Below are 11,002 nucleotides of genomic sequence, written 5' to 3' on the forward strand. Positions count from 1 at the left end.
TCTAATGGCTATCTATATAAAGGCTATCTATCTAAAGGCTATCTATCTAAAGGCTATCTATCTATACAAGCCCTCCTGCCCCCTCAGAAAGTATTAAAATGTCACCACTGCATCCCACTCTGAAATCACCCTAAATCCGTTAATAAGGCAGCCGGTTACCTTAAAACCCAAAGTGAATTTCAGGCTACTCCTGAGTATTTTTTAAAGTGATATGCCTAAGGGCCTCCAGTGTCCATTTTCACATTCTTGTGCATTAGAAAATGTTTCATTTTTAATCCTAATCTAGATTCAAATTATTTTTATTGAACAATCCCTACTACTTGCTATGGCTGTGGATAGATTGTTATAATGCACAAGACTTGGGGCGGGGATGCCCCCCCCCCCCTCCCCGGTTATCCACAGGGGGTCCTTAGTGATGAATGAACATGGGGGCTAATGGAAAACTAAACTATACAACTAAACTGTATAGAAAGTTATTCATGACTTAAGCCAATAATTACAGAATTATTTGGGGGGGGGGGGGGGGCGCTAAAAAACATTTTAGGGAGGCTAAAACCCCGCTAAATTAGGCCTACCGACGCCCCCTCGTCATCCATATTTTATTTCCATAAATCGCAGCACATTATTCCTGACACCTAAACAGTGTCTGCGCTGAATCCTGTATGAAGTACAAAATCGTTCGCGTCAGAATTTTCTCGTTTTTGAGCCATTATCAGTTGTCATTCCGTGCAATGACTTGACAAAAATACAAATGCTAATTATACGTCTGTCATATGCACAGAAATATGTCTATATGCAGATAACAGGTTGCGTGGAATTTCGTCGTTAATGGTGCTTGCTAATTAATATTTAATAGCTGCGTCAAGCCAGACAGAACGATTGTTCTATAGTATTAGTAGCACAATGTATAGAGAGAAATGAGAGGCAGAGAGCGGGGTTAGGGGGCACTCACGAGTTGTGATGTGAGGAGAGCCGACGTCACGGGCTTACTGCTGAAGACAGGCTCTGTAACCTGCATATTAGGGCAGTTTTCGACGATTTTTCTCACATAGGGCGCCATCTGCATTCATTGCTAGTCCGAACACCTGGGTGCTGGATACAGCTCCGAGATGTTTTATATCGGCGTCAGGGTGTGCGCTGCTCCAGCCCTCGTTTCTCTGCTTCTTCTGGGCTTCGCAGTCGCCTCATCTGATGTGTTTGATACGCATCAAGGCGACATCAGTTACTGCAAAAAGCGATGCCAGATGGCCGCCAAAAACAAAAACACCGCTAAAGTAAGTGGCACTGAAAATCGTTGCGCGATTATAAACGATTTGTGTGACATGATGTCCATACTACAATAACACGATGCATTCGATGTTTAAAAATATGCCGTCGAGCATGTGATGGTGATAATTAGATATCATTTGGCGTCTCTGCACCAAAATGTTTGTGGGGAATTATCTAATTAAGTATGCAAGGTTTAAAATACGTCCAATGAAGCCTTCAAGGAAAAACTGCAACCTATGCAAGGAAGCAACATTTCTGTGCCTAGTGCGATGTAGTTGTATGCAGTTTATTTCTTAAATCCCTGATTATTAATTGGTACTTCGCAGTTGGCACATTTTACTTCATCTGCATGTTGTTTACGTTTCGTCTTTGTGTGTGCGACATTAGTGACGTATTTATTCTACTGCTCGTTATAATAAGTAGCCTAAAATGGCATTTTGACATACCCCATTTTTGCTCAACACGAACTGATTACGTGTTATTCAGTTTGTTTAATATTTATAGTTTGAAGTATTTATGCATTTATTTTAATTGTCGGTTTGAATGAATCAATGAATGTTACATTGTCAGACTCTTCAGTCCCTAGATCTAGAATAGATTATAATGAGAAACAATGTAACGCTGATGACTAATAAATGTATGCCTCACATTCAGCCCTGTTAATTGTGTGGACATTTTAATTTTCCTTGCACATGTCTGGCTACTGTCAGTCACCCTTTCATAATGAATGTTAATGAAAAAAATATGTCGCAGAATAAAACACCAGACCTCAGTTTAAATATGGCGTATGCAAAAAGTGCTTCTGAATTTGCTTTTGTGATCTACAAAGCGTTAAAAATACCTAAGCTATCACTTGCCAAAATGTAAATCCAAAGGTTTTAAAAGCCGACCCTCGAAGTCTGGAGATAGTTCTGAAATATAATGCAAAATACAAGTCATAAAGTTAGGTGTGTAAAATGAATGGATGAGGAACATCCATTGATTTAATGACTTCCAGGCTGCACAGAAGCGATTTAAAGCAACGCTTAGATTAGCGCTTTCACGGTAAAACGTGCCTGAACAGATGTTCGCTGTTTACTCTCGTATAGCTATAATTTCCAGTAGCTGTCCTGTTTAAGTAAATTATACCTATTGCCAATGAACAAAAATGAAATTATATCATACGACTGCCCCGATGTTTGTGCGCGCACACGTGCTCGTGTATAAATATTTTATAGTAAGTAAAACAGGATGTAATTATTTCAGATCCTGCGGTTTGAAAGGGTTCTTTTCCTACCTTCTGACACGGCTTTGATAGCCATATAACTGTGTTGTTTCTGTGATCTTTTTAATTTTGTTTACCTATACAATGAAACCGAGTTCCGTTTATTCCAGAGCCAAAGTAAAACGTGAGGTTAAAACATAGAAAGGGTAACGCATGGAAAAATGAAGAACACCAAAAACTTGATATTTGCTTCATACTAAGTATTTCGCTTAAAAGCATGTGATCAGTACTTTATTGTTTAGGCATTTAACCAAGCAAAGGTATTACATAAGAAGCATTTCACTTGCCACAATGTGTGTTTCTTGGCCTGAAGAACTTCCTACGTTGACTAATGTGCTAGTATAATTTGAAAAACATTTGCTGTCTTTTTATAAGTGATGACAAAATAACAGATTGTTTTCTGCTGAAATGTTTAGTTTATGGCTGTTTGGGTCTTTCAGTTGCGTATTTCTCTCCGCTTGGATGCGCCGTTCTGTTTGTCCCACGCAGGATGCCGTGCTGAACGCCTGTCACCGTGGCTGCCTGCTTTTCACAATCTGCCAGTTTGTAAATGGCAATGCGGGTTTCAATGCCAGCAAGGAGGAGTGTCACGGAGGTGAGGCAGCAGGGTGCACTTGGGTGGGGGGAGGCATTTATTGTAGACACTATTGACAGGTGATTCTGAGATGCTGTGATTATATTGTGGATGCTGAGTGTATCCATTGGCAACAAAGGTCGCTTTTGAACTATGTTGCACATCTCTGGTCTTTTTTCACTACACCTTTGTTATTATTTATTACCTTGTTTATTTTTCTTGTCTCTGTTGTTTTCACTACTTTTATCAGTGCAGAGCTGATATCTCACCGCAGCTCTTAGCCTAACTGTGTACTTTGCGAGTGATTAATAGAACACTTGGATCCTCAAATGCTCTATGGTTGTAAACCACTTCTGCATGCGTGTTACTGCTGAGCATGAAGGGGCTGTGGGGGTAACTGGGCGCCGCTCTGCACCTGCTGTCTCTGCGAAGCCTGCAGGGAGGCGTACGGTCGGCCGGCCGAGCTGGAGGCTTGCGACAGGGGCTGTGGAAGCCAACGCTCAGAGGCGGAGAGCAGGAGGAGGAGGGTGAGTGAGCACAGTTCCCAGCGGCGGCTTCCAGCCGCGTTACACGTCCTGCGTCTGTTAGCGCAGGCTGCACGTGTGTGTACATGTGTCCCGTGTATGTGCGTGGGGGTCTGATGTGCCCCCCCCTCCCCGAGCTCTGATAGCGGTTTCTCCGCGCACGTCACATCGATTCACAGCGTTTGCTTGTCTCTGGCCCCCGTCTGTCTCTGCAGCTGAAAGCGCTGGCGCATCGCTCCCGGCCGCACTCCGTCATGGACTCGCTGTCCAGCTGGTGCAGTGATGTCATCAGCTCAGCTCAGAGTCTCATCTCCTCCACCTGGACCCTCTACCTGCGGGTGGATGGCAGCAAAGTGGTCACGCTCCAGGTGAGACCTCAGAAGTGCTTCGTGAATGAGGAGCGTGTTGCGGAAATGAGGGAGGGAGAAATTGGCGAAGGGGGGAAAGAGAGAGAGAATTCCAGTTCCCGAGCGTCAGTGAAGGAAAAGAAAGCACAATTGTTATTAACTGTTTATCTGAGTCAAAGCCATTATCCAAAAAAATCTTAAAACGCACACAGAGCCACGATTTAAGAAGCGAAGCTGTTGATGTTGCCGTTCTGCTCTCCTGGGTGATGTAAACGTGTTAGGGTCACAGCTGTGGTCCGGGGTGTGTTTTATGTGAGAAGGTGAGCAGCTGCGGTGCTGTGGTCAGGGGTCTCCAGCAGAGTGCCGCCCACCTGAAAGGTGGGGTCGGGGGGAGGGGCGGGGAGAGAGTGAGCGACAGCCGAAAACATCTGCGACCGAAGTATAAATTACAAGGTTTGCAGTCGGGGAAAACGCCAGGGAGGGATTGTGCTGGGCGGGGCCTCGGCCTCGGCCTCTTCACGGGCAACGGGAGAGCGATTAGAAGGTGGCTGAACTTGCTGAGGTGGAACCGCAGGTCACATGTTCCGTGTTTATAGCAGAACGCAGAGCTCTGTGGAAGAACAGGGAGCGGGGGTGTTTTATGGCTGGATGAACAAAACGCAGCAATACCTTAACACCACACAGAATCCGTTTCGAGACGTGACCGGTACCGTCAGCAACCGGGTAAAGGAGGAGAAAAAAAGAAAAATGTTAGCATGTCCTTGTTTCCTGGTCGCCTGGACTAACCCTGAGCCCCGCCATCCGCTTCCTGCCATATTTTTCTGTGGTGGGAAATTGGCCCCAGGCTTCCATTTTCTCATCCCTTGTAGAGCTTATCGAGCTGCTGCCTTCATCTAGCAGTGTTTACGCGTCGACCCGATCCCTCAGAAGCCTTCCCCTCATCGCAATCAGCGGGAATCGAGATGCTTTCTGTACGGAGAGGCAGTAAACAGACCCCGATGCCACAATCCCCACTGATTGGTGTAGAGATGCGTTCTCCTTTTTTCTTTTAAATTCCCTGTGAGTTCAGATGTGCCGCAGCGAAGCGAGAGCACGGAAAGGAATATCCCAGAACCCAGAAAGGCTGAGTAAGGGAAATCAGATTGTTTCTAATTTAGTCCGGATCCCTCTGACTTTTAAGGCTAATGGTGTACCTATGGCGCTCTCTCCGAATAATGCATGACAGATGTACATCCGCCCCACTCTTACTGATGGCATGGTTCTTCCAGCCCGTTGCCAGCGTGTATCAATTTCGCGCTGGGCCCTCAGATGTTCACTCTCGTCACATCTGGTTTCAATACGCTGGGCAAAAATATACCAACAATGAAACCAAAAGAGTAAAGAGTGAAAAAAAAAAATGGTGATAGGTCTGTCCGCAAATTCCTCTCTCTCTTTTCGGGTAAATTGCTCAGGCTCTATATTTCATGCAGTATTTAGATATTCATCATCCGCCCGCTCTGGTCAATTCTGGTACAGCTTGCCATTGATGTCCGTACTGTAGCCCCCCCCCGTGTCAGTATTCACCACCAGGCTTCAGTGTGCTGCTGTCGGCCTTGCTGCCCCCCCCCCCCCCCCACCCTGACCTGGTGATCGTGCAGTCTGCTTACCTAGGGATTGTACGCTGGGCAGGACAAAATCCTCTTTTAATGAGCTCTCCTGGGGATCCAGACACAAAGTTGGAGTAATGAATACGAGGGTCCTGTCCAGCGCGACGTGAGCGAGCGGTGGGAGAATGGAGGAGGTTTGCGTGGCCTTGAAGGGGGGGATGATCATTACGCCTCACGTGCGAGTCCCTTCAGGTACGGCGCCGCTCGTCCAGCACGATCATTGCAGACTCTTTCAGGTCCCTCTCTGCAGACAAATAACTGACGGTAAAGTTGGGATGATGACCTTGGGCAGCCGGCTGGAGCTGCCGGTCTGCGCTAGAGAGTCTGCGGGGGAAGTTTTCACCGTTTAAGGGCTTACAGAGGCGGCTGTGGTGAACGGCCCTCCTCTCCCTCGCGGGACTGCTCCCGGATCTGAGGAACGATAGGATCCGATCGCCCTGAGTCTGTGAGGTGGCTGCTGTGTTCCTTCACGAGGCTTGTATTTCGCTCCCAGGCCCAGCCGGAGGGTGAATACCATTTACCCAAGCTGCAAGTGCCTCGATCCGATGTGTCCCACACCCAAAGACCTCACGCGGGTGAGGGTGACCCCCCTACACGTCTACACCATGGGCCCCACGCCATGACACACCTTTATGTTCTGAAGACACTGGCTGTATTTTGCGGAGCAGACTTTGTAGACGCGTGTGTGTGTATGTGTGTCTTTGCATGTATATGTGGATGTGTGTCACACTGCAGCAGGTCTCCTGTCTGTCGCCAGGTGTGAAGCAGCATAGCGGTAAGGCCGGGTTTGCACCGGGGGGCAAGCTGAGGGCCACGGTCCAACACGCCGGTGAAACCACTAACGAGCACGACTTCCTGGGCTGTATGTCACGGTGAGCAGGTCCAGTCACTGACACTCAGGGTCCCGGTGGTCTTATCAAGGTTCCTATACGTAGCAAGGTTACGGCAGTGACTTGCCAATCCGGCGCGGTCGCAAATACTGAGTAAAAAAACATGTAACCGTAGTAAAACTGCTAAAGAAATAAATTGGACAGACTATGACTGCTTATTGTTACTTTTTGTACTTGCACTAATTTTCCTAATTATCTATAAAACAGTCTTGCATATTTTGTATATTGTTACTGTAATTAGGCTATGCGCCAAATTTCGCTGGAACCTTTCCGAGCTGTAAGTTGCTCCTCATCGCCTCCCGGGACGCAGATCTCACTGAGAAGCTGTCCATCTGTCACCCTGTGTGTTCCTCAATGTGCGTACTTTACCGTACTTGTGTTCTTGTGGTCACCTTCCATTGGCAAAGACCAGTTCCGAAACTAAGAATGGAAGCGCAGAGGATGGTAAAAATCACCAGATTTCGTTCTTGCCTCCTCCAAAATATCAAAGGTGTGTGTTGCATCCTCACCAAACAAAACCAATCCCATGATTCATTGCATCCCCCTAAATTCTTTCTTGGGAGGCGAGTTGGTGAGGCTGGTCTTGCCAAGAGCACAAGTACGATCTTTGCGTTCTTCGTGTCTCAAACACCTCCTGTCTCTGTCTCCGTATGCCTTGTACCACCCCCCTTCCATGCCAGGCGCTCTGGGCTGCCTCGTTGGATACTGGCCACCTGCATCTTCCTCTCCATCATGGTTATGCTGTGGCTGAGCTGTGCAAGTCTGGTCACTGCACCCGAGCAGCACGTCAAGGCGCAGGTAAACCGGAGAGCTGTGCTGCGTGCTTGGCAGCCCCACACCCCCCACACACGCCTAGTATGGTAACTCGGCCCGAAACTAAAGGCAACAGATGCACACCTGCTCAGACGCTGGCAGAATCCCACCGTTTCTTCACTTGGGTCAAGAGAACCTTGGTTCCTCTGCCAGAGCTGCTGTACCCCATAACGTCAGACAGAACCGACTTTGCAGTCTTATTGGCTTGAAAGACGCCATGCTAAATATGCACATTTAGGATTTATTGTCCAGTCAGCTGAAACATTCACATTTACATGCTGTTACAGTTGAGCATCAATGGAGATAAGGACTTCTGGGAGGACGTCCAGAAAGTCGTACCCTACCATGTGACTCCTGTGATTGCTGTGGCCGTCAGCCAATCGGATGAGGGCGAGGAAGTTGGGCCCCTCCCAGTCAAGGTGGACTTGAGCAAGGCCACGATCTGACAGGTCAGGGCTATTGGCTTTGCTATGATTGTCGCTTGTGTGTGTGTAGTACTTTGAACTATTTCTTCAAATATTTTTTGTTTTAACATCAGGGGCCTGAACAAGTTGTTGTATTTTTTTTAATGCACGACATCATCACCAAGCTCCCGGTTTGATTTCCTGGCTTTACGCACATCTTTGTAAGAGGTGAACCCCCAATTCCAGGGATTACATCTGGGAGGGAGAAATAAGCCACGATTATCTCAGGCCTTATTTTCCATGAGTGTGTCTGTATGTTTTAGAGGAAATCCATGGATTCATGGGGCAGCTTCCTGCAGGAATCGCATTTTGCTTTTACTTCCACATAATTGGTGGTTCGAAGAGGAAAGGCCTATTAAGGAGGAATTCCGTCCAAAAATGGTATTAACTTCATCCAAAAGAATTCCTGTTATATGCACTTTGGCTGGATAACTGGCTTCTCTGACATATTTAAGACATTTCTGTGCTTCAGAAGACAGTCCTGTTCCTGCAGTGGAAGTCATCGGAGAGTATAGTAGTAGTATCGGTAGTATTTTTTTCCGAAATTTTTTTATTTTTTATTAATATATATATATATATATATATCTCACATGAACATTAATGACATTTACTTAGTAGTTGCTTTTTGTCCAAAACACACAGTCTGGGGTATGAGAGCAGTTTCTGGGAATGATGGCCTCACTCAAGGGCCCAACAGTGATACAATTACTCTGTCGATGGCGGGATTCAACACCACCACCGTCTGGACACAGGCCCAACCTTACACCTGCTGAGCTGCACATCTTGCACCTACTCTTGATTGTCGTCTGTCAAGCTCTGCGTTTTCACTTCTTTAGAGGCCTTTTTCAGTTGCTGTGTTTGCATCACAGGTGTCCCAATTCCTTTAAAACGATTAATTCTTAGTTTCCCATGAACTGATGCCATCAGAAGATAATGCAGGAGTGTCCTGCTCCAGGCTCTCTGCACCCCAGGCTCTGCTGGGTTTTGTGCCAGTTATGCTAATTAATTAATATTACCAGATTAACCTTTTCTTTGATTGTGATATCAACTTGCGTTAATTGCACAATTTAAAAGATGTTTAATGCATTTTTTTTGAAGCTGTATTTTCTCAGTCAATTTAAACTATGTTTATTGTTTAATAGAAAATATGTATAGGGGCATTTTGATTGGCTTAAAGAATCCAGAATCAAAACAATCAGAATAAATTAACCTTGAACTTAAAATGACTGCATTTATATTCCGGTCAAGTGCTTCAAATTCATTGATGAATTAAAATGATGACCATGGGTTAAATTATTCATCCTGATTTTTAAAATTCAACAACATTTGTAAGTTTTACCCAGATGTGGTTAACCTTTATACTGTTTACAACTTACAGCAGGTTTTCACCCATCCCTTAATTTTAAGTACATTGTTATTAACAAATGACATTTTGGGGAATTTTCACCTTAAGGACCTGTCCGGGGTGGGGGGGGGGGGGGGGGTTGTGCCTTATTGTTCATCTCTTAGTTTCCGTCGTGGCGTTTGTGTGACATGGGCTCATTCCTCTTCCGTTGACAGACCGTTTTGCTGGACCACGGCTGAGGCGAAAAGTCTTCTGTCATGATTGATTTTCGCACCGAACGGGGGGCTGCGTTGGGCGACTAATGGTGGGTAATGAGAATTAAAAGCCAGCGTCTGTCCTCGTTTCCAGTTGCGGAGCCCTGCACGGCGTTACTGGACAGTGTTACCGTAATGAGAGTACGATTATGAGCAGCTGCTAAGCATCGAACGTAAGCAGTGTGTATTTATTTACTTGTTCTTATTTATGTATTAAAAGTATAACTATTTGCTGAATCCTTTTCATAAAATCATCACTGAAATTTGTCCTAATCTAGTACCCTTCCCCATGTCGTTGCCCTTTAGTACTTAAAAGTTTAACAGTAACTCTGCGAGGTAGAATTTACATTATTTAAATTGGAAACAGCATTTGCTTTGGAAACCAGTTAACGTTACACAAAAAAATATTTGGTTAGAATAATCCAGCAGGCATTAGAGGACAAGGAATGAAAAATCCCAAGGTAGGTAGATGAAACAAAAAAGTTGTCCAGGGATGCAGGACCAGCTGACTGAGGTCTGCTCCCATGCATCCAAACCTTATAGGATTAGGATAATTGTTTAACGTCAGCTGAAAAAGAATTGCAGAATGTTGAAATTAGTGTAAAGTGCTTCAAGTTTGTTTTGCGAAAAATGCACATTTGTAATACTTTATTGTCATACTGTGTAACTTTTGTTTTTTAGACATAATTAAATTTGCATCATTGCATTTGTTTACATAGAGACAGTGAGACACAACAGACCTTCTCGGCAGACCTCCCCCTCCCCACAACCTTTGTTAATGTCTGGAAAAGGTTCTTCTCTCTGGTTTTCATTTGACGTATTATTTATTCAGTAACAAAAATGCATGTTTTGTATGTTTTAATAGTTTAAACCTGCTCAACATTTCAGTGGGGCAGAAAAATACTGTAATTTGTGACTTGTATGTTTCTTCTGTTTAAACATATTGAATCGATATTATAATAGTCTTTAAAAAACACTAAGAAATTTAAAAGCCATTCAAAATCGTTAAGGCCGCAATTTTTTATTAACTAAATAACATTGATTTTTGTCGACTGGTTGTTTTCAATAATGCGTGTTTCCTAAGATGCTAAAATAAAGGTGCATTGCTGTTGATAGATTTGTTTATTTGCAGTCTTTTATGTTTGCTTTGAAATTTAAAAGCATTTTATGAGTGGTTTCAAATTTAACTATTAAATGGGGAATGATATTTTTTTAAGTAGACTATTCTGAAGCACCGATTTGCAAACATGCGTGCATAAATGTACCTGCGTCTGACCTTGAGTCAGGGTGATCTTCAAATCGTAGTGAAGATCATATGATCGCAATCTGTCGGTCCCAGTGTGGATTGGAACTTAACGTCGCTCTGCTGTGGAGTTGCATTAGGTGCGTAAAAAAAAAACTTTCCAAAGTTAAACAAAAGCTAACTTTTAAATGCATTTATCATTCTGGTAAAGTAATTTATGTTTCGTCAAAGCTTTTATCTGCATGGTCTATGTATTTCTACTATACTTCAAAAGCAGAGCTAGAGGGGAAAACGTCTATAAAAGCCAACATTTCTGAGTAATTGTCTGTCATTAACAATAATATTTTGACTTGCTTACACCTCTGCGGC

At 44.4% G+C, this 11,002-nt stretch overlaps 1 protein-coding gene across 4 annotated transcripts; it reads left to right on the plus strand.

The window, feature by feature from the left end:
• Nucleotides 1–884: 884 nt before the first annotated feature.
• Nucleotides 885–10,505, plus strand: tmem59l (transmembrane protein 59-like). 4 transcript variants are annotated; one of them, XR_007382658.1, is made up of 10 exons: nt 885–1,274; nt 3,023–3,128; nt 3,540–3,634; nt 3,847–3,999; nt 6,118–6,199; nt 6,382–6,496; nt 7,195–7,312; nt 7,615–7,776; nt 9,485–9,563; nt 10,110–10,505. XR_007382658.1 is itself a non-coding variant. In XM_048977455.1 (9 exons), the coding sequence occupies exons 1-8, from the start codon at nt 1,110–1,112 to the stop codon at nt 7,771–7,773; spliced, it is 993 nt and encodes a 330-aa protein (XP_048833412.1). In that variant the 5' UTR covers nt 885–1,109; the 3' UTR covers nt 7,774–7,776; nt 9,485–10,505. The 4 variants fall into 4 exon arrangements, 2 of the variants coding, with proteins under 2 accessions (XP_048833412.1, XP_048833411.1); XR_007382657.1 differs by having other exon boundaries at nt 890–1,274; nt 9,352–9,563; XM_048977455.1 differs by having other exon boundaries at nt 9,485–10,505.
• Nucleotides 10,506–11,002: the final 497 nt, after the last annotated feature.

Source organism: Brienomyrus brachyistius, chromosome 15 (assembly GCF_023856365.1).
Source record: "Brienomyrus brachyistius isolate T26 chromosome 15, BBRACH_0.4, whole genome shotgun sequence".
In the NCBI taxonomy this organism is placed as follows: Eukaryota; Metazoa; Chordata; class Actinopteri; order Osteoglossiformes; family Mormyridae; genus Brienomyrus; species Brienomyrus brachyistius.

Bases quoted from the DNA above. Each gene is read 5' to 3' on its own strand.
- tmem59l (XM_048977455.1), top strand. From the start codon at position 1,110: ATGTTTTATATCGGCGTCAGGGTGTGCGCTGCTCCAGCCCTCGTTTCT. The intron at 4,000-6,117 runs GTGAGACCTCAG...TTTCGCTCCCAG, and splicing joins GCAAAGTGGTCACGCTCCAG to GCCCAGCCGGAGGGTGAATA. The intron at 6,200-6,381 runs GTGAGGGTGACC...GTCTGTCGCCAG, and splicing joins CACCCAAAGACCTCACGCGG to GTGTGAAGCAGCATAGCGGT.